Source organism: Lissotriton helveticus, chromosome 5_1 (genome assembly GCF_964261635.1).
Source record: "Lissotriton helveticus chromosome 5_1, aLisHel1.1, whole genome shotgun sequence".
Taxonomy (NCBI): domain Eukaryota; kingdom Metazoa; phylum Chordata; class Amphibia; order Caudata; family Salamandridae; genus Lissotriton; species Lissotriton helveticus.
The window spans coordinates 1,159,300,110-1,159,324,273 of record NC_136065.1 but is presented as its reverse complement, the minus strand read 5'-3'; the positions used below and the strand labels follow the sequence as shown (position 1 = coordinate 1,159,324,273).

Below are 24,164 nucleotides of genomic sequence, written 5' to 3'. Positions count from 1 at the left end.
GCAGATGAAATAACAAGACCTGAAACATTAACTGATAAGAAGACTGCTGATACTGTGGAGCAAGATGAATCTACTAGACTCATTTTAACGTACAGTTCAGAAGTTAGCCAAGTCAAAAAACTGTTATCCAAGAATTGGGATATTCTGAAGACAGATTCCATTCTCGGTAACAGTATACCTGATCGTCCTGCTATCACTTACAAAAGATGTAGGAATATAGGTGACCTAGTGGTCAGGAATGACATTACTAAATATAGTAAGACTAACTCTGAGCATGGTCTAGTGGGTTTTTACCCATGTGGCCATTGCAAAGCTTGCAAGCACAGTAAATACAGAGGATCTGTAGAATATAACAACATCAGTAAAAAACTAACCTCTTTCTTTACCTGCAGCACCACATTTGTGATTTATGTCATCGAATGTTCCTGTAAATTGTGGTATATAGGCAGTACAAGCTGTGCTGCCAAAAAAAGAATCCTTGAGCATCTCAGAGCCATTACCAACAAGGACCCAAAATACCCTGTGGCACGCCACTTTGAACAGAAACACTATTCCAATACCTCTGAATTAAATTTCTTCATATTGGAACAGGTCCCCAAACATCCGAGGGGGGGTGACAGGGTACTCAACTTGAGACAACGTGAATCCAAACTCATAATTGAGTTCCAAACCAGATTCCCGGGAGGACTTAACATGGATGAGGAATTGGCCATTCACCTTAGAGAATAAGGCCCATCAACCTCATTTACTGCCAGCATTTGTCTAGACTTTCTCAGCATAGTTTGTTATGATGTTAAAGTACCGACTACGCTCTTTCTCTTCTGACATGTTTTTAACTTATGTGTTTTTCTAATTATGCTGTCTAATCATCCGTTTTCATTTAGTCTGTCTCATGCTATTGATTAGTCACATTTCACATTTAACTTTGATTTCATTTTTTGTTCTTTCTCACTCCTTAGGAGGAAAGGAGGGGGCCCACCACTGGATCACACCTGCACGGGCGCACCCAACCTTTGCACTCCCGGAATCACAGCTCGAGGTTATACCACACGTCCTGACACCATAGCCTTAAGGTTTGACCTTTCCAGATATAAAATTTCAGTCCATTGCAGAGAGTGAATACAACAACATTGGGCAGTCACAATTACCATGCATGTTTTTGAATTGTATGGTTGGGTTGATGGTGACACTCATTCAATCAGATTTTCCCCAGCCATTGCCGGGATCTATGCCTACCACAGAGGCCCAGTTTGGACTTCATATATTTGTATTTTACATATATTGACTGAATCTATGCTGGTAGAGATCCACGCCACGCATGTGTATTTCACTTTTTATGTTTAACTACCATTGCTACAAGCTATGCAGCATGGGGTGCTGTTAGCCTTTTTTTCGATTTGCTTTATTTTGAGCTATGTGCTGTTTTCTAGCGCATTGAGCCTGTTTGGACTACTGCAGAGATTGCTCTGCAGTCTGAAACCGCCGGCATGCATGGATATATATTTATATACTTGTCTACACACAGCCAATGGGACTAGTGCTACATAATCTTTTCTTGGCATTAGATGCATAATATGAGCCTCATTTTTGTCCTCTTGATGCCACTTGGCTAACGCAATAGCCGATATTCGGATTGTGTGATTTTCTCAAGCATAATGTGATTTTGACACTACAATTGTTTAGATTACATGTTACAACTTTATAATTATTGTTTTGCATATTTGCATGAATTTTTCATTAATTATGTGTATCATTCACTGAATACGAGCGAGAGCTTATAAACACGATGTATTTTCCGTTTTACCATTCCAAAATGTCTGCCACAAAACCGTATTGTTGCTAGTCCTACTTTGTTGTTGACTATGAGCCGACAGTCTGGAACAACTTTATTTAAACTTGGTGTCTATGAGTGTGGGGTTGCACGTGAACAAGGCTTTCTTTGCTGAAACGCGTTGTGCATTAAACTGCATCACCAACTACTTTGACCCTCTTCTTGCCTTCTTGTCTGAGAGCGCATGCAAGTCACTTTGTGAAAGACTCTAATTATATTAATCCACCGGACTGCTTCGCCGGTATATGCGCCACCTTCCACGGGTTCCAAGTGCTCCGGAAGAAGCCTTTATTTTTCTCATATATATATATATATATATATATATATATATATATATATATATATGTACAAATGCAAATGTATATCTGCAGTATTGGTGCCATTTATAATCCACGCTGCCTTTGCCTAATTATTTATGTAACCAGAACCTCTTGATGCAAAATTGGATCATAGTACACAGTTACCTATTATTCATTGTGATACCTATCTATCTATCTATGTATCTATCTATGGCTAACCCAGGACCACCTCTCCTTCAGGAAACAACTCAAGACCTGGCTTTTCGAGCAGTAGCGGACCCTCCCCCCCAGCGCCTTGATACCCTACCGGGTGAGTAGCGCGCTCTACAAATTCGATGATTGATTGATTGATTGATTGATTGGTTGATTATGTCACAATATCACAAAGGAAGAGTGGATTATAAATGTCAACAATAATGCAAGATGCTAATATATGATTGTGTTACAAGTTACCCACTATGTATTTTTTTTAGATTCTCTGATTTTTTTTTGGGTGGGGGGGTGGGGTTGTGAGCTTGTAAAAGCTACTTTCTTCAAACTTCCGCTGGCAGCTGGCAGCTGGCACTTGTCTGGGATTAGTGTGTTTAGGCGTTCACTTTTCAAGAATACATTATTGCTACAACAATGGACAATGATGAGGACAGTGGATTCCGTAGTTTCAACATTTTACCGCATAATTCTAGATTTAGTGAATTTGCCACATAGTTTTCCCCTATTTATAGATTTCATCAACAAAATGTCTCTAGCTCAAAAGGATGAAACATGTATTGCCAAAGAATGTGCAGGATCCCTTGCATTCTTCGCAGCAGTATTTAGATAACCTTTCCTGAATAATTTGGCCCTCTATGCCCCGTAATCCTAGTAACCTTGCCAATGGTAAAGCTCTGCATTATGGTTTGTCAGCTGTCACAATGATGACCATATTGAAGAGGGCACCATGAAATATTTTCCCTGTGAAATACTACATGTTGTGCAATATAGGCAGCCAAACATTTTTTTTTATACATACACATATATACGCACACACACACACTTTTTGGACACTTATTTCATACAGTATATAAACAAGATTCAGCGAGGTTTCACTAGCAGTCTTCAAAAGCTGCTGAGCATATTGCAATAATCTCACTGGATTTCATATCCTGACAAACTCAATTTAACAAACACAGTATATATATATATATATATATATATATATATATATATATATATATATATATATATATATATATATAGATTAGGTGGCAGAAACACAACAAAATTAGGATCGCGTCTAGCTGCAACTACTTTGTACCTCTTGCATTCAATATTTACTGCCGTACGTCGCAATTTATAAAACTGATTAGATAAACAGTTCATTTTTCTGATTTACACAGCACTGTGAATTGACCTAAACTATAATTTAACAACAGTAGCTTCCTTATTAGCTATTTCGGTGTTTCGTCTATTTTCTACGGCAATATGATATCGCTCCTTCTTCAGCGACTGCGGTTATTTCAAAAGTAAACTGGTTCACGCCAGTGCTATTGGTACGTGTTTTTCTGAATGAATTCTCTTACTGTACGACACCTGCCGCCTCATGCCCGGCTCCGGTGGGCGAGAAAACACAAGCGGGCACAGTGACTTGACCTGCTATAGCCGGGTGAATAGCCATTAAAGGAGAAATGAAAGAATACGGGGCTCAGAAACTCAGAATGGAAACAGCCACCCAAAAGCTAGAAAACACTCACCTCTTCGCGTAATTTTATCAACTGCAGCACGAGCGCACAGAGGAAAAAAGATAAAAAGGAAAGAAATGGCAGGAAAGAAAGATCAGTTGTGACAGGGTGTTGAATTAACATTGACAATTTATCTGTTTACATGCTTAGCATTTAGAAATCACAGACAAACACATTAAAAGGAGCTAAACACAGACAACATGCAGAGGGGTTTTGAACGAGTAAAGATCACTTTCGCGCACTGTCACATAAAAACAAGGGAAGAAAGTGTGAAATTCTCTTTTAAACCACATCTGAGGCACCATCATCAAATAAAGGGTGGATTGACTTTGTGGGTGTCTATATTACCAGGAAGGAAGCAAGTCTCCTCCTCGGCTTCCCTCAGATAGTACGTACAAAGAAGCAAGTTTTAGGACGTCCTTCCCTTTAAAAGTACTGTCAGCTTCCAACAAAAAACAGAATAGTGTCATATTTATGAATCACTGCACAGAGGCGCGCTACCCCTTTTGAACAACTAGCGACCTAATCTGTAACCATTAAAATATGAGAATGCTCATCATGTGGGTCGGGTGACACAAAATGTTCCCAATTTTTTTTCACGCCTTAAGAGTTCCCCAAAGAAAGAACGCAAGGCAACCTCTAAGAAACAACGGAAATTCTTTTTTGATGTTTGCATCATTTTTTTTATACTATCATAAATGGGTTGACCAATGCCGTCATGTCACTTGGAATAGGGGAGATTGTAAGGCTGAATGATACCTGGAATAAATAGCCTAATTATTTAAAATTTGCAGCTGAAAGCAAACCATGCAAGACATTATGCGCAGCAATCTTTTTGCATATGTATATTTATTTGAATGTATTTATCTCTAGAGTTGTCGTTTCCACGGTGTAGCTAAACAATGACGATACGTCTTACATCAAATTGATGTGCTGCTTGTTCCAACAAACATGCCTTGTGGCAAACGAACCACTTTTAAAATTGAATATTATATCAAATGCGCCTACATGCAGAAATGCTCTGATCTAATCAGAAGGTATAGCTTAATGTTTGCATGATACCAGTGTCAATCAACAACAGAAACAAAAAACAGAGGATTGTAGCAAACAAGTAACATGCACAATATAAGCATAAATGTACAATGTTCCATGGCAACTGATTTTACAGATGTGATTATTGGGATTAGTAACTCTAATTAGCATGCTTCCTCTTTTAACCATGATCTTTTAAAAATAAAATAGCAGGACTGCGCACAAGCTGGAGTTGAAAAACAGCGGTCTTTCCTCTATACTAAAATGAAAGAAGCAGCGATGTATATAAAATAAAGGTTGTGGTGGGAGATAAAGGCGTCTTCCCAAAATGTGACACTGCAGAGCAGTCAACTAGTGTATGAACCAACGCACTTGTCCAGGCCAAGGAGAAAGAAATATCTCGTCCGTCGAGGTCTCAAATCTACCCCTTCTCTTCCTCCTATGGTCACCTGCCTCAGTCTCCGTCGCCTGCAAGAGGCAAATAGAAAGACTTTAAAAAGAGGGGTGGGCGAGAAATGAGACAATCTTCGACTGGATGGCAAGTTCTCACTTCTTCCCATGGTGGCCTTTCTGAAGCTAAGCACGATACTTAAGGGGCCAAAGTTTAAAACAACGCCCCTGCAATTGAGTCCGCATGGGAAGAGCCATCCTGCCGTCATCAATGGCCACTTGAAAATTCTGCACATTTGTTGTCGTTTTTTCTACCTTCATGAATGGATTCAAGACAAAACCGAAATGCTCTATCTTGTTTGTGCTGCATGGCTGATTTTAAGCTTCTAGCAGGATTTGTAGCTAGGCAAGGTAACTTCGCTTTTTTGTCTCTAAACGTTCGCCTAAGAGGGGCATTGAAATCCAGAAAAAGCTGTATTTTAGCTTTTCCACCAGTAAAGAAGATTCAAAAACGTCAGAGCCATTTTTCTGTTTCGTAAAATGGGATAACGTTTTCTCAATAGTGAAACAGTATTAACACTTAAGGCAAATTTTCTGTTTCCATCAAAGTGATCAGCATAATTTATTGTTGAAGACAAAGATTTTTGTTTCAATGCAAAATTTAATGCAAGCGGTAATCTGTCTCTTTGTAGCCTGAAAAATCTGGTTTACGCTAGTTTGAGCCAGCAGAATCTCTGGAGGCCAAGCCTTTGGCTGTGACTAAAAATGAAAAAAAAATTAAAAAAAATAAAAAAAAGCAGAGCATCTGTCGGTGTATGAGTGTATCCGTGTATGTGTGCGCGCAAGGCGTGTCACGTGACGAACTACGAAATTATTACAGAAAAAAGGCGATAACACCACAGCCGGCTCTGCCTGCATACAGATAACGAGTAAATGCTGAACTCTATTAAATGCCCTTTGCACATTATCGTGGGTCGAACACACAATTTTCTGAACTTATGATGGCGCTCTATTTATTTTGCTATAAACCCTCGGCATGTAACGAACAGATTTGTGTCTGGTAATGATCTGCTCTGCCAGGGCTATATGAAATGATACCAACCTTCTTCAGATCCGAGGGAATTAAATTGACCGCCTTCACCCCCCTGCTCTGTAGCTGAAGTCTAGAATACTTTATGCACAGCAAGGCCAAACCGAAGACGATCAAAAGTTTGCAGTCAGACAAGAAGTTTCTCTGTCTCTGCAGAAACCTTTAGTTACTCTTCATTATTACTGTTTTATACAGGAATACTTTTGTGTGCCTTTTTTGAGTTACATTTCTCAACACAACGGCACTAAGTGACTTGCTGTTATCAAGTGGGCAAATTTAAATGTACATTTACATTGAAAGATTTTCCATACAGAGTACATCTTGGATTTGGGAATATTAGAGTTGTGGAATAATAAAGAAATGGGCTAGAAAGGATTTGATGTCTTCTACTTTTGGACTAAGGATCTAGGAGTTAAAACCAACCTAAGATTTGTAGTCAACAATGTTGGAAAATTCAAGTACAACAGCTTCAAGTTTGGTACCTCGATTAACATCAACGGACAGAATTAATGCAATATGAGAACTTAAAATGACTTTTGTACTGTGTGGAGTTGTGACCTCTTGTGACTTACACCTGGGCAAGTAAATACAAAAAGAAAAGACAGGAAGCCAGTCAGCCAAACCAATTGATGGCATCACTGCTACTTCATCTGAGCACATTCAATAATTCTTGGTAATACAGGCCCTTATGTACTAATGCATTTCTTCATGGAGCCAGAATGGGTAAAAACCTTTGATACCTCAGGCCCTGAGTTACTGGATTAAGGGCAGGATTTTTCTGACCCTCTGAGCATATGACAGTAGCATTATATACAATCTACCGGATGTGTGAGTTTATTGTAATTTAGGGAACATTTAAAGAGACAAATCAAGTGAGCCAATTTAATGTGTTCTTGTTCCCATCCAAATTTCTGAGGTTTGCTCATAATATTCAATACAAAGTCCTTCATTTTACTCTAAAAATCTGTTAGGGAGAGGAAAGGTATTTTTATGCCAAAGTTCAACGTAGTTGTGCAAAAAACTCATGCGCGAAGACAAATTTCCAATCCTGATCAACAAAAACCAGGGCTGGCTGAACTTTAACACTCAAATGGTATATGTGAATATGGAACTTCTGCCAGTATGGCCACTGTTGCAAATGCTAGGTTTTGGGTTGCTGTGAGGGAGATTCTGGGCGGACCTACCAGCAAAAGCAGTGTTGTACTTTTACAGGAGATACTCACCACAGAAAGGCTCACAGACTTGCTCCTAGAAGGACAAATGTTTACCTCACTGATTTGCAAAAAACTCCCCTTTCAACGTTTTGTTTTTTAAATTATAGCTTCCATATACACATTTAAACCACCAATAAAAGCACAATGCCATAAATTAAATGGGCAAAATAATAAAAATCCTATTAAAGATTAAGTGACGCTTCAAGGTGGGAATGGGGATGTAGAAGGACTCAGCAAACGTAACTTTTCTGCATGGAAGTGCTCCTGGAAATCGAATGGCATATATTTCAAGGCTGCTCCTGGGAATTTTTGTTAACTCAATAAAAGTAAGAAGTTACCTTCAAAGTTAAGAGTAATTCTAAAGGTATACATTTCAGAATTTTACCTCTAAACTCATATTTGTGCCACTTTACGTGTGTGCACCCATCAGCCGAATATTTTTAACTGACAAAGCGCCTTAAATACTTACATTTGGGTTCCCCCCACCCCAACTGCTGTCAAGATGTATTACTGCAGAACAAAGTACAGAGCTGAATACATGTGCTGGTTTAAATAAAAATAAAAAAATAAAAAAAAGCAAAAGGTAACATGTTAACCTATGCTCAAACCACTGCTAGAGGCCTGCAGTTTTTTTTAAACAGTCATAGATGTGTTGTAATTACAGTCTGCTGTGTGTTGCTTTTATGCTTATCACTTACACATACACATTAATAGGTTGTGCATTGAGTTTTTACTTTTTTGGAATGCTGTAATTTGTAGCAATCTGTTTGGCCCGTATACAGGGACTTGATAATAAAAATGCAAGCGTCCGTCCTGCTAAGATCTATCAGAATAAAGAATTAGATAAAACACCCTTGGTAGAGGCCGACGACTGATGAAGTAGTGCACATATTCAATACGGAAGACAGCATCTCTACTATCTGAGCAACCTGCCGTAGGAGCTGCTCCACAAACGTGCAGCCCCAATGCACTTCATTCAGAACAACTACACCCTAGCTGTGTCCCATCTTAATGCAGGTGCAAGGCCAAGCAACCTGAAGCATTGACACCAAGGCGTGAATTCATCAGGAATAAATAAAAAAAATATGAATTAACGTGAAATGTTTCCGACATAATGAATGGCATTATGATGTAGAGACAAGGCTCCATAATGCATATTACTTGAACCAATCACGAGCAACTTACGAGCCAGTGTCTGAGAGTTGGGTGATGAGATGACAGCAATCACATGCAATCAAGTAACTCAAAATCATATAAAGTAAAAAAAAAAAAAAAAGAAGGATTTACTTTACTGATCCACGTTTTTATTTATTTGTAGGTTCTGTGCACACGGTTAAAACATTTAAATAATGCAATGCTCTGAAGAAATAGGCGAATACCATAATATGGCTATTATCTTGTGTGGATGGCACAAGATTTGGGAGTTCTTCCCAACATGAAACCAGCATACGTTTTAAAATCGGGGAAGGCGGTGGCCGAGTGTATCCAAATCTTGACCCCCAACCAACAGCCATCACCGCTTCAGTGTTCGACTCTCCCCGATTGTTCAGAGTATTCCTAAAACATTGGGTGCTTACCTACATGTTTTGTGTTAACGCTGCAGTTACCAGGCTTGCGAAAAGGGTATTATTGTCTCTGTTAATTACTAGCAGCCTGATTCATCAAGGGGCCGTTTTGCGTGGCCCTAATAGCGAATCATAGCGACTCGCTATTGAGGACACGCAAAACGGTATTCATGTAGGAATTGCTAAATAAATAGCGATTCCTACATGTTCTCTATTTGCGAGTAGCAATTTGCTACTCGCAAAAAAAGGAATAACTCCCCATTCATTCCTATGGGCCAAAAGGCCCATAGGAATGAATGGGGAGTATCCCTTATTTGCGAGTAGCAATTTGCTACTCGCAAATCAGATAGCGATTTTAAGGGTGACAGGGGTGTCCAAAGGACACCCTGTAGCACCCCTAAAATGCACATTTGAACAGGTGTTGCGCACACACATGTCCAAAGGACATGTGTGTGTGTAACATGCAAAAGAAAAAAATGCACTAAAGTGCTTTTTACACTATTTACGCAATTTACCACCAAGTCAGACCTGGTGGTAAATTGAGACCAAATATTGCGATTTCGCTATTTCTATTTGGTTGATGAATTGCATTTAAGGAATCTCTATTAGAGATTCCTCAAATCCAATTCCTCGCAAATATGCGATTTCGCTAATAGTGATTTTTGCATTTGGGATGATGAATACCAAATGCAAAAATCGCACTCGCAAAGGGCCAGATTCTCAGAATCTGGCCCTTTGCGAGCGCAAATCAGCTTGATGAATCAGGCTGTAGGTCCCTGTGATAGGCGAAGAGGAACGTTAAAACATACACTGCCCACTTACGCTGGAGCCATGCAGTTTACACAGCTAAGTTTGCTATAGAAAAACGTAAATATGGCCTACGTTCCTTTAGCAAACTTGTCTGTGTAAACTGCAAGGCTCTTGTTAAATGGTGTGTATTTGGCCGAAGGGGTACAAACATGACAGGATGCTTGGCCATTCAATTCTTTCCCCCAAACTAGGAGATTTCTTTTATTTGTTGGATAAACAGCGTTAATGTAATAAAGCTGTGTTTTTGTAAAACAGACCGATGCATTTTTCTTGCCACTTTCACAAATCCGTGTGCCTAGGACTGAGGCCTGTTCGGAAATAGTAAGTATCAAGCCTTTCTGGACAACAAAGGGGTGAGAAGAAAAGAAAGTGGGGACCATCGCAGCAAGTGATGGTGAGGCGAGGGTTTCACGTTAGATCTCCAAGGCGACACTGAGAAGTTGATTAAAGCCCAGCTTTGCATTAAACAGTATCACTTCCGCATGGCTTGCTGCTAATGCGCCAGGGGCAGCCCGAGACGCCCAGTGGGCCTCTGACCCCTCTGGCCCCTCAGACACCCGCAGGCCTCCGTGACCGGCATCCTACCTGGCTCTCCGAGGAAATCCCGTCGTCCCCCAGGAGCTCATTGCGCACTTCATCACTGTAGGCGATCCGTGACCTTTTCTGTGAATAAGAAAGAAAGAAAGTAAAGGGTTAGGGGAGGAGCTTGGCGGCAGACACGCTCAATATCGAGCCCGGGCAATTTAGACTAGGAAAGATCCGCACGGACCCCTCTGTTCACAACTAGGCCAAGGAAAGAGGGTGCGCCTCCAGGGGTCGACACAGAGAAGGCCGAAAGGGCCAGGTGACATGAGAAAGTGACACCTCAACAGTGGTAGCCTGAGCCACTTACACCTTGGCGTGACTATTGTGCAATGGCTTTACTATACATGATATTATATATATACATGATATATATATATATATATATATATACACACACATATATATATATATATGTGTGTGTGTATACATATAGATGTGTGTGTGTGTGTGTGTATATATATATATATCAGTATTCCCATAATGTTTAGCTGTATCTAGTCCAGATTTGTAAAGAGCGAAACGTCATACCACAAAATGTAACAGATAACATGGCTAATATATCAATTTTCATGAGTTCAACATATCTACGGTGAATACTTTGTTCTGTTTATTTTCATATGGTACAGAATACTTGCCAAGTTATTGTATGTCGTTTAACCACAATGAAGAAGCCCCATCTTTTTTAAATACACACTGATATTATAAGCTTTTTATTTTCTACACCAAACATAGAAGGAAAAAACAGGGTTAAAATGCTCCACAAATCATATTCAGCTCTTCTACGTGTAGCAACAGGAAAATCAGACATTTGATAGGTGCTGCTCAAAATCCTGGCAGAACCTGTCCCTTCATTCCAAGAACAATTATGACATTTGGTGTAGTAGCTCAGTTTGCCCCCTTGCATCATGAAGATCCGCGCTGGCGCGTGTTTATTAGGGGCAAGGGCCTCAAATAGTAAATACGTGTAAGGTAATATCAGTGTGCAACTGTCTGGGTAAGTATGGCATAAAAATATTGTTAAGTGCTCTGTCTGGCACTTTCCCAAGGATATCCTGTGCCTCTGTAAACTGGAATCAACTGGATGCTACACACATGCAGCACCTGGAGTATACCATGCTGCTGCTACAATCTTCCCTGTATTCCTTTTCCTGCTCCATGAACCTGGATTCCGGTGACATTTAATAATGCAAGTTAAATAAATTATGTTAGAAGTTGTGTGGCAAGACTGTGGATTAGAAGGGCCAATTTGAGCCTCTGGAAATGACTTTATCTTGTGTGCAACCAACCCCTTCCTTACTGAATGTGTGAGAGTTAAGAAAGGCCACAAACGTCCTGCTTCACAGCAGTCCACATAGGACCGTGCATTGATGTGAATGGCTGGCCTGATATAATATGGCTACCCAGGCCATTATGACAGTAGCACAACTTTTCACAATATAAGTGGTATCATGGGAGGGGTACATTAAGGGGTTGAATGCTGTAAGAAAACAGTCTTTTTGCATGTTTCCCCCCCCAACTTTTTTTCCCCATTTGGACTTCAATGCTGATGATTTTTGACTCTCAAAGTGCACTGGAGCCTGCTAAGCAGACCCCGATGCCAGTACTTTCTCCTTAAAATATAATGCTTATGAACAGGTAACCCCAATTGGCAAGGACATTAACCCCCTTGTAAGTCCCTGGTAAGTGGTACCAGGCATACCCAGGGATGGGAGTTGAGGAGGTCACAAGGGTCTGCAGCAGTGATTGTGCCACCATGAGTGACCCAAGCAAACAGATGACAGCAGGCCTGCCAAGGCAGGCTGCAGGAGCAGCGCCAACTGCTCAAATTCGACTTTGCCCTCACCATGAGTGGAAAGGTCACTGCACTATTTTTAATATATGTCAGTCACCACTAAGGTAGGCCTCCTGAGCCCAGGAGGCAGGGAGCATTATATTGAAGGTGTGGACATATAAGTGCAAGCTAGCTTATAAGTCCCAATAGTAGCATCCCTCAATTAGAGGCTACAATAAGTGTTCAGGGTGTCACTAGACAACATGGACTAGCACCGGGGCACCCCCAGGAGGCCAGCTCCATTATGGTCCCACTGAAAAGTGCCATGTTTGGGGAACAAGTCTGGTTTGATGAGACAAGTTGCTTGATACCAACATTGTATTTAATGTGACATGCATCTAAGTGGCTACTTAAAAGGTTATCCACCTGGTTTCCCCAGCCTTTTATGTGCCCTGGCTGACAGCCTGCAGCTGTTGCCACCAAAACAGAAAACTGACTTCAGGACCTGTACAAAGAAATGGTGCCAAAAACTGCACATGCGGCAACCACCCTGCAACTGCATGACTACGACTCGTCTTTGACCAGAGACCAGTTCCAAAGAATAGAGGAACCCCACTGCAAGCCAAAGGCAACTTCAAAACTCTCTTGGACTAGAGGCACTAGTCCCCTGCAGCATGGAGGCAAAACCGCACCAGGATCCACAGAATCGCTGTCCCTCAGAGGGAATCACCCAAAAGTAAATGGTCTAATGTGGGAAACATACACCTGACCTCCAGCGGGACAAGTAGGCAACAGCCCCACAGTACAAACCCTTTGGCTGCCAGTTTACAGTACCACAGTATGGATGAGGGAAGGGCATTGTCTGCAGTTAAGGTAATATTTGTGCCCATATGTTAATGCCGTTTGAACTTTTATTGTGGGCTCATTAATGCACTGCCTTTACTATTAGCAGGAGTGTTCTGAGGAAATGTTGTTCAGACTGTACTATGGACAATGGTTCCAGTATAAAAAGGTGTACACACCTATGAAAAGCTAAGGCTACGTGTAATGCTCTCAGAATGCTCTTTGGTTGGATGCAAATATTTGCAGAAGCTTGCAAGCAAGATTGAAAATTCTTTCCTTTCAAAATAAAATGTTAACAAAAAAAAGAAACTAGGAACAAAACCTTTTGCTAAACTACTGGGAAATTTTAGGGCCCATTTCTTTGAAGCAACATTTAGTAAAATGTGTTGATGCATGTTAGTATTTCCCAAAAAGTATGTATATTGGAAAATCAGTGTAACCAGTTTCAACGAGATTATAGGAAACATGAAAATAAACGAGCACTGGCAAAGCCAATAGGTCTAACATATGTGGCAAGCCTCTTGGTTTTGTCAATATGTGTCTTGTTTTGACATGGCTTTTGTAAAACGTTATTGTGGGAGCTGCCAAGCTCTCACAAATTTAACACAATGGCAAAAAGCTAAAATATTTTTGGGTCTCAAAAAGCTCATGTTGCCCCAGTAGTTCCAGGCACTGAACAAAACTACTCCGTATGCTGACATGCTCATTGTGAAAGAGCAGAAAGAGGTCACTGCCAATAGATAGACAGATAGAAGTTAAAAATAAATAATAAACAAAAAAGGTAAAATGTCAGACCTAATTAGGGGCCTAATTCTTAAAGAAAGTCACAAAAGTGCACCCAAGGTATATGTCCTTGCATTAGTGCAGATTTACGGCTTTCGTGAATTCACAAGAATTTACAGTAGTAGACCATGACATCCTATTCTTAGAAAATATTTGTGAACTGCATTTTAGCATGAGCAAATATGCATGTGCAGATTTGCTCGGGCGAAAATCTGTTGAGCTTTTACAAATACACTCTCCCTCCAACCACTTCTGTCCGAACCCTGGACGACGTTTTACTTCTTGTCAGGAGTACATTTCCAACCTTTTTCAATATAGTAAAAGACTAGAGGAGACCTGGTGAAAACCCCTAAAACGTTAGGTTCGCAGGCTCAAAAGGACATTTCAACCCTGGAAGTATTGCTTACCGTTACCTCCAGCCCCTATATGTAGAGTTGGGGAAAGGTGCCAAAATGCGGGAATTGCTAGTATTCAAACCCGACTATAGTATGAGCCCAGGCATAATCAGAGAGGCTGTTATTAAAGCTTAAATGAGATTGCTGCCATAATTTGTCACCACACTATTCAGCACTAAATGGACAGGCATAATCAGAGAGGCTGTTATTAAAGCTTAAATTAGATTGCTGCCATAATTTGTCACCGCACTATCCAGCACTAAATAGACAAGTGGAGTTTTTTACAGGACAAGTAGATTTAAGAAGCAACCGGTGCCATGGCCAAGTAGATATTTTATTAGGTTTTACACTCCTACTGACTGCTCAGTGCCACACTGTCAGGTCTGAGCTAGGGATTTTTTAGTATACGAAGGACCTATCTGGGATATTGTGAGATTATTGCACAGTGAAGTCTAACCAGCCTCACTACATAATAATCCACGTTCCTACAAATGCCATAACAAGGTCACATTACTCCTGCCTCTCGCCTCAAACTTCTCTTCAAGTTTTAGGAAGGAGAGGCCATCTGGGTATAGAAAGACACTGTAAAAGTAGCCCATCTCTCATAATATGCTTGCTGTCGGCATGGGATCATATATGCCTTAGGGAAATCCAATGGCCTACGACAGATCATAGAGCCATTTAAACAAAAGGCTTATTAAAAAGAAGGGCCTATTAAGCTCTTCAGAGTCGCCGGGACGTCTTTCCTCTTTCATATCAAATTGGTTTGTTCTGGTTCAATACAAGGGAGATGAAAACTAAGGGAGTGGGAAAGACCACATCACAAAATATTTCCATTTTCACAACAGATTTTATTATTTATTATTGTAGCTTTATGTAGTAAAGATACAAAAAGTGATAGATGTACTGCTTTAATTATACCCGGTCACTGGTAAGTACTTTGGGTCACATCCCAATCCATGGTTATTTTGCACACCCACCTCAGTTTGGGCTTGGCCATATGCAAATCAGTCTTGACCATGCTCCAGTGGGAACAGTGCAGCCCAAACTGCTGGCCAGGTTATCCATAATCGGAACACAAGCAACCCGGGACAGGGTTTTCCCTAGTTAGTGGGTTTTCAGCCATGTATGCTAAGAGGTGATACCCCAAAACCGGTCCCAGGATGCTTCTTTTGTGTCCAGGGAGTACCTGGCCTGGCAGTTCGGGCTGGACTGTTACCATGAGGAGCAGGGTCAAGACTGATTTGCATATGGCTGGGTACAAACTGGGGTGACATAGTGAGCAAAAGAATGCTGGATTAAACCCAGATCTTCTGACTGGGGGTGAGTGGTTGAAACATTTCAGCACTCCGTCCATCATCTTGTGTTTGCCCTAAGTGGCCAAGGGTATGCCCAGACATACGTCCCTTGCTTGCTGTACCACTGAATTCAAGCTAGCCTGACTGATGAGGGGGTGATACCCAGAAACCGGTCCCAGGATGCTTGTTTTTAGTTCAGGGATGACCTGGCCTGGCAATTCGGGTTGGACTTCCCAGGAAGGGACAGGGTCACGAAGGATTTGCATATGGCTGGGCACAAACTGGGGTGGCATAGTTAGCAAAAGGACGATGGATTAAACCCAGATCTCTTGACTGGGGGTGAGTGGTTGAAAAGATTCAACACTCAGTCATCATCTTGGTGTGCTTCCATTAAAAATAATAAACAAAATAACAGTTTGCAGAGCAAAAGTTAAAGTCATGTTAGCTTGATGCATATGCATCACAGCTCCACCTCATATGCAAATTCTGGCTCCCACAGAAAGGTAGATGGGAACAGGTTTGTTTGGAGGGAGGGACTCTCGAAACTAAAAGAACAAGAGACACTATGGTGTGCAGGGCATACCTGTGATGCATGTTTATCACCAAACACCCTATAAAAGACTGAAAAGTCTTAAGGTTGTAAGAAGGTTAGCGAACCTCAGCTGCAATAGTTTAACCAAAAAGAAAGTTCAGCAGAGTTCAGGCAAACTGAACCCAGCTGATGAACTGATTGATGTGTGTAGGATTATGCCTTCAAGTTGACATCAAATGGCCACAGTACTGGATAGTGATGCCACCGTTGCACATGGTGGCCGTCTGGCAGTGGGAGGACAGCAACCTTGTAGCATTCTGAGACTCATGAGCCAGCAATAGCCTAAGTCCTACTTCCTAGCATAAGACCTATACGCGGGCTATACAACCAGACAGACGGCATAATGCCTTCAGATATATTTAGATAGCACTCATAGCCATCTATAACATCAAGACCTTGCTAAGAGGAAAATACATAAGGAGCTTGGGACACACTGGCCAATCTATACGAAAAATAATTCTTATGATAGAAAACGCAGCGCTCTGAAGAGGAGAGTGCCTGTAGCTCGCTCATTCAGCAAACAGCACAGTTTCCAAATATGAAAACAGTACTTCCTGGCACTCACTGAAAAGATGTACAAGATTATTGCCACAGCTGGAAGTAACACTGCTGGCTCTCCAATTACTTGCTTAATGTTCAACATAATATACGCAATACTGGCTCTCATTGGTATCATTTACTAAAGAGTGTACACCTAGGAGGCTAGATAAACTCTTGCAATCAGTGCTTTAGTATCAACAAATTCACAAAGACCACCACATCATAGTAAATCAGGAAAAAACATTTCAGTTATTGTATCCATACAAAAAGAAAAAAACAATACGATAGTGCAATGTGTCCCCAGTGTGAAAACCACCACAAACAAAATATACACACATGAGCGCATACAAAAGGGCTGATGTGGTTGTAACAAACAACCACTAAGAGTTCTCGAATTAGTCCATGTTAACTACGTATAAGTATATGTTTGTCACTCATCTGTGTCGAAATTTTGACCCTTAACAAGGATTCAAGAGCCTCATCAGGACTACTAGTATATGGGGGCAAAAATAAATTATACATATACATACATACATACAGCCATTAGCTAGTTCACTATGACTCACTATGGCTAACAGCATTCTCTGGTTTTCCAAGCAGCATATCCACACACACAGTAGGCAGAAGTTTCCTTCATTGCCAGGGACTTCTATGGCAATGTATGCTTTTCAAGAGTAACAAAAAATATGTGTGTTCAAAACTATCATTCAGAAAAAATAGCCTGTTTAATGGATCAGGTCTCCCCAGGCACAAGGACACATCAGAGACGCGTTTTGGCAGTACAACTGCCTTTATCAATCTGACTTACGCCATACTGGTGCTCTATTTAAATTTAAAGCGTCATAGACATAAAAGATACACTTCCCTCTCGCAGCAACAGTAATAACAAAGCCAACAAGTGGAGCACATTGGAAGATGCCAAACATTAAAATTATAAAGCAAACCGGTGGCGTCTCAGAATTATTAGTCATGCAACTCATAAATGAGTAATTACCAGATAACGTCGGACCAGTGTCCCAGACCGCCCATCCATTAGTTCATTAATTCATTAATTCACTGTGACTCCCGTCACAGTGACAGGCACAAACCCCGGACTGGAGTATAATTTAAATCGTGTGCTGCCATAAGAAAAATGTCCTTGAAAACATGCACAATTGCAGTAGTTAAAACAATTTCTAAAAGGAGCACTTAACCAGCTATTTGTGCAACTTAAATGTCGTCTTCCATACACATCCCGAGGCGCCTTTAGGAATGTAATCTTTGTTTCATAGTTCTCAAAGCAAAGTATTACTTCGCACTTCCAATAAATAATAGACACTGTTTTCAGCGTCTCATACTTACCCATACAATTTGGGTTTCCACAGGGACGGCGGCACACAAACTAAGCTAAGCTAATGACTATATGTCTTGGTTTGATCTAATCCTCCAACCGGTATTTGAGTCCATGTCCTCACCACTCGGCCAGTGCCTTCATCGAGGTGCCCAGCTCCAGGGATGGGAAGCATTTCTAGGGTCAGGTTTGTACCAGGTTTATAGTGTAGGATCCACAGTCCCGCCATGGGATTCTCAGCTCCCAATGCCGAACCTTCACCTCCACAGTCACCATTTCCCTCGTCTCCATTCATCTATAGCTCCATCCATGGGGTCATGCCAGCCTTAAATTATAGGAGGTGAAGATGCGGAATTGCTGGTGTGCTTCCAAATTGCTGGTGGCGCACTGTAAACAGCACCTCCACTGGCACTACAATAGCAAAATGAATCCCTCAACTCCTTTAAGAGAAGAGAGAAACAGCACTCAAAGTCAGGGGGAAGAAATAGCCTGTTTAATGGATCAGGTCTCCCCAGGCACAAGGACTCAGAGACACGTTTCGGTTCTATTTAAATTTAAAGCGTCATAGACATAAAAGATACACTTATGTCTATGACGATTTAAATAGAGCACTAGAATGGCATAAGTCAGATTGATAAAGGTCCTTGTGCCCTTGGGACACCAGTGGAACATAGGTTACAAAATGTTTCCACATATCCAATTCAATATGTCTGATATGGGCTCTAATGTGTTTCATACGGGAAGATGATTCTGGAACCTGGAAGCTAGAAATGGCATACTGTTTGCTATTTATAGATTAAATTCCTTAACTATAGAGTATGATAATTCCCCAATTCTTTTTTCTTTTACTTATACTATGAATATTCAAACTTTCATTTGGTATCCACCTTCATAATGAAAATATCTAGGATGATGTCTAGCGTTTAAAAGATCTTCCCTTTTTTTAGTGTCCTGGAAATTCTACAATGTGGAGGGATATTTCAGGCTTTTGTCATCAACGACAGAAGAAAAGAAAGCAGAAGTGCCAATTCAGACCTGCCACTTGCTGACTCTTTAAAGAAGAAAGGTAATCGAACAGCATAAAGTGGAGAAATTAAACATTAACAGGTAAATAAAGTGTATATAAATGAAGAACCAAAATGTACAATAGAAAATGTAAAACTTTCCGTACATGTGAAGGACGTGAACTTGGAGGCTAAAAATTCCAATCCAGTCCAATCCAATATTTCTTTATTTAGGTTATTCACTATAAAAGAACAAACACATATATATATACAAACAATTAAAATGATAAAAAAATTAAAAAGAGATAAAAACAATTCAACTAAAGTAGTACTTTTAGGTTAAGAAGATGGTAGGAAAATCAGTCACAGTCATGGCCTTGGTTTTGCACCTTAAGGAAGTTTCTCCTGACCCACCACATGGAATTCATGAAACGTGAACCCGTAAAAACGATATGGGAATCTGTATTGTATTTTAAAATTCTAACTGTTTCCATGCAGTGGACTGTGCCTAAATTTTTACACAGCTGGACCAACCATCTTTGTCTTATTAGTTGATACCCAGGGCAAAAAATAAAACACATGTAGATCAGACTCAGCACACATGTTACAGGCTGGACACCCACTTTGATTACCACCTGACCATTTACAAGAAAAGGCACGCAAGGGGAGACAGCCGTGGCAAAACTGTACATATAGTTTCCTGCCTGATACCGGGCGGATTTCGTCAAGACAAGGCTCCAACCTGCAAGTGTCTTTTACTTCCAGGAAGAGTGAAGTAAGGGTGCCATAAGCGGGTTCTGTATGGAGTTTTGCAGTTAATCTGCCCCAGTAGCCAGTACTTAATAATGTATGTGGTGTTCTCATAAAGCTGTGTTAGGGTTATCCCATAATTCTTTTAGGCCTATTTCATAGAGGCTCTCCCTGATAAATAAAAGCCATGGCATCTTTCCTGATCCGGGAAGTCTCAAGATTTCCTGTAGGTCAGATCTATACTCTGACAGTTTCGGTGTTACCCAAAGGCGCCGCCAAAAGAGTAGTGGCCTGCAACCGATTTCCTTGGCTAAACATTAAGTTAGTCTCCTCAGATTGATTTGTGGGAGGAGTGCAAATGCATCAGTCACAATACAGTATGGATGATGAGTCGCCTCAATTGAATTTAGATCTTCAACCTTCCTATCAAAATTTCATTTTTGATTTTATAATATTTGTGAATTAAATTTTGTAAAAATTGAATCAAAACAAAAATTGCATTTGTTTGATGAATGTTTGTTATTATATATTTTGTGCATTGTTTTGTGGTTCAAATAATCGAAAATGCTTAGGCCAGGGTTCTTGGCTTGCACTAATTACTCAGTGGGGGTCCGCGGATTTCAATTATCAATTAGTGTGGGTCCCAGGGTTCCAGTATTAAGTGGATGTCCACAAAAGTCAAAAGTTTAAGAACCACTGTTACAGACCACAAAAAATCTCATGATCGTAAACTTCAGTTATCTGTGCCACAATTACTTATCTCCTCTTTAGCCATGTTTCCAATAATGGTTTGGTACCGAGAAAGCAATACTTGTTTTTCTGAAGATCTTACAATAGCACCATTAAAGGTCCTGGTGTATCTAAGCCCAGTCATTGACTTCATACACCATCAAATTTACTTGCAGTCCTTTGCTTCAGTGGTTTACACTTTTGCTGTGTCTATTACATCACTTGAATCAAAAGTTCATTTGTGTTTATTTCAGTTAAAAAAGCCTATATATCTACGGTTGCGACCAAGGCAAGCACAGAGTAGGAGGCTTCACTGGATTGTGCCTCTCCTGCCTGGCCTATGCAGACATAGAACAGCACCCACCGACTCCATCCAGGGGCATTTGCTACAACACCAACTGGAAGCAACCCAGACCTGGGAGCTGAAAAGACAATTTTGTGTCAGAGGGAAGAAAGGTAAGCAAGGGTATTGAAAAACCACGCAATACGGTCCCTGCCATCTTGACAAAACACGGCCTGACCTACTCAAGACATCCGCTTGGTGCACCCCACAGGACACCGTGAAATATCAGCGAGACAGGGAAACTATTACCCTCCAAAAGTGGGCCAAAATTCAGAGCCGGCAGCAGGTACAGAGGGTGTCACCGCCAAAGGGAGAGAAATAACGGTAAGCAAAGGCCTGTGGGCCTGGTGAATCCAATGTCTGGGAAAAACAAGTCTCACAGTTAAGGGAGTCTATGAAAATAAAAGGCCTATCAAAATAACTCCCTAACAGACAGAGAGATACACAAATCACGCCAGAGCCTTAGAAACTGCAAACATAAAACGTAAGGCCATGGTTGTTAGCAGCACAGACAGAGCCAAGAATAAGAGACAACTTCAGGAAGTGAAAGAGGAGCAATAATTTACAGTAAAGAATCTCCACCTCTACAGATATGTCCAATTGCTCAAAGCAGAAGGTAACAACGGAGTTGTGGGAGTGGGCAGGAGCACAGCAGAGCACTGCGGCTCGTATTTGGTAAAAGAGGCGGGCAGGGGAGGGGTCTGGGAGTGAGGACAGACGGGGGACAATGGAAAAAACATTTACAAAAGAAGCGGGCGGGGGCAACAAGACAAAAAAAACAAAATGAAACTTACCTGCTGCACATCGCGTCACGCTCTGCCACTTCTCTCCACCGCTGCAGGCACGCACAGGCTCCCAGCCTGCCCTGCAGCCAATCCTGAAGCTGCTCTCACAAAGTGGGCAGCTTCAGGATTGGCCTGAACCCACATAATGCGCGCTGCAGGACAGACTGGGAGTCTGTGCCTGCTCTCTCCAGCCCCAGCAATGCAGCTGGGGTTGCATAGGAGTCAATGCACATGTGGTTTTCGGCCGGCCTGAGGCCGCCGGCCAAAAACCACATGCGCAGTGTAGGTAGATCCCACCACTCCCCCTCCAGCCTATCGTAACTCTGGCCCCGCCCCAAGCCCCAGCACAATCAAAATAAAATGATAAAATGCAGGTTTTAAACCGGTTTTATTATCGTTTTATTTTTAAACCTTTTAAACTGCTGGCGGGGGGCGACGCTCCTCCGCCATTGCGGAGGAGCCGCCACTGCTGGAGCGGGAGGGAAGGGCGCAATTTGCTACTAGAAACCAGATTCATTGAATGCACACTGCAAAACCAGAGTCTCCGGAAATGAAACGTTCACTAAGGAAACCAAAGAGGTTCTTGCAAGCGGCTCATTTAATTATTCATTACATCACTGTGGGGGACTAAAAATCTCTGCAGTAGGCAGCATTCCTTACTGATACTATTTTTGTTGTTCTACTTTCTCACCAAAAATGTAACAAGCTGGCATAAGCTGCACAATTAATAGAAGGTTTCTACAATTCTTTTGATGAAGAGCCGTCAAGAAAAGACACTGCAATTGACATTTCAGATGGCTACATACAATTAGTAAATTTGCAGTACTGCAACTTTACAAATCTTCAAGATTTCTCGTTTATTACCAAACTCAGATCAGTTCAGGAACAGGGTTGGGATGGCGATTTTGCACGTCATCAAATGCTATAATTACAGATTAAAAAGTGGAGACCGTCAAACAAATATTGCAGAACTACTAAGAGCTAGCAGTTTCTGGCATTTCTTTTAGTGTTAATGAGCATTTGTACCAAAAAGTCTTGCATATTTATGACTTGAAGGCAGGAAGGAAAACGTGCCTAGATATCAATTATGCACCAAACTATTACCTTCAATGGTGGCGTCCCACTAAGAGTTAAGGGTACGATAATTAGCCACACGCCAGCACACCGCTCTGTACATAGCATAAAACATGTTCGATTTAAGCCATTTTATTAACAGGTAAAAGCGCGTGCATATCCACCGAGAGCGCTTTTAACTGAACAAATGGTCCTTGGCCACCCAGCGATCATTTGCAATGACAATCTTGCCGCATAACTAGAACCTGGGATCTGCCCTGTCCCACTCCTTCTAAAGTCTACGGTCTCATACCGCTTTGCATGCTCATATAACATTTACAGTCTTACCTTGTAGTATGTGACTTATGTGTCTAAAACTCTCCGAGAATTTAGATTGGAGCTCTACTGCAGAGGTGAGGACAAATTATTTATAACACTAGACCAACTCTACTCCACAAGAGCTACTCTCAAACTAGTAGCTGGTGAGCTACTAGCAGCTATACACCTACCTGTAAGTGACTCTCCTGTCTGAGCCCAGCCTATGATATTAACCTCATTGAATGAATATATGAAATATATATATATATATATATATATATATATATATATATATATATATATATATATATTACCTACTGGCGGTCGCCAGTAGGTATATCTAGTTAGGATTTTTTCTCTATGGGATTTTTGAAAATTCTATGTCTAATAACTTTGGCGTTTGTGGACGGAATTGGCTGAAATTTTCAGGAAAATGGAACATTTTGTTTCTGAGCAGCCACTGAAAATTGGGGGGGGGGGGTTGTCAAGGGGGGGCTGAGAAAAAAGGGGGGTCCCAAAACGTGTTTTTAACATTGAGTTTTCCATAGGGCGGTTGGCCTCACTTTTAGCCCGAACGGCTGAATGGATTTGCACGAAACTTGGCAAAATTGTAGGGACTGGTAGCCCGATGTGCCTTTGCTAGGTCTCAATATATGTGCTGCAGTGGATTTTGAGAAATTAACGTTCAAAAAAAGATATATATCTGTAACAGCGGACCGGGCAGCGCTCCAGTTCGCGTACTTTTCGCGTTACGGAGCTTTGTGAAGCGAAGCTGATTGGTTCTCCGGCGTCTGTAAACATTCCAAACAGTCCGTAGCGGCCGCCATCTTGTCTCTCGGTAGGATCGAGAGACAAGAGGAGGCCAAAGCGAAGGGGCAAATGACCATAAGGGGGCATAGTAGATCCTCCCTGACCCCCTAGGTTTGATGTGGAGGTTTTAAAAGGGCCCAGCGGGGCAAAAAAAAAAATAATAATAATAATCGAACGGCTGAATGGATTTGCACGAAACTTGGCAAAATATTAGGGACTGGTAGCCCGATGTGCCTTTGCTAGGTCTCAATATATGTGCTCCAGTGGATTTTGAGAAATTAACGTT

At 41.2% G+C, this 24,164-nt stretch overlaps 1 protein-coding gene across 2 annotated transcripts in view; it reads right to left on the bottom strand.

Annotated features, from left to right (window-relative positions):
- VTI1A (vesicle transport through interaction with t-SNAREs 1A) overlaps positions 1-24,164 on the bottom strand; it is a 1,126,058-nt gene that overhangs the window by 873,784 nt on the left and 228,110 nt on the right. For both annotated transcript variants that reach the window (XM_078643783.1, XM_078643784.1), the window contains exon 4: positions 10,535-10,612. In XM_078643783.1, the coding sequence (XP_078499909.1) occupies positions 10,535-10,612 (78 nt within the window). The remainder of the gene's footprint in view (positions 1-10,534; positions 10,613-24,164) is intronic.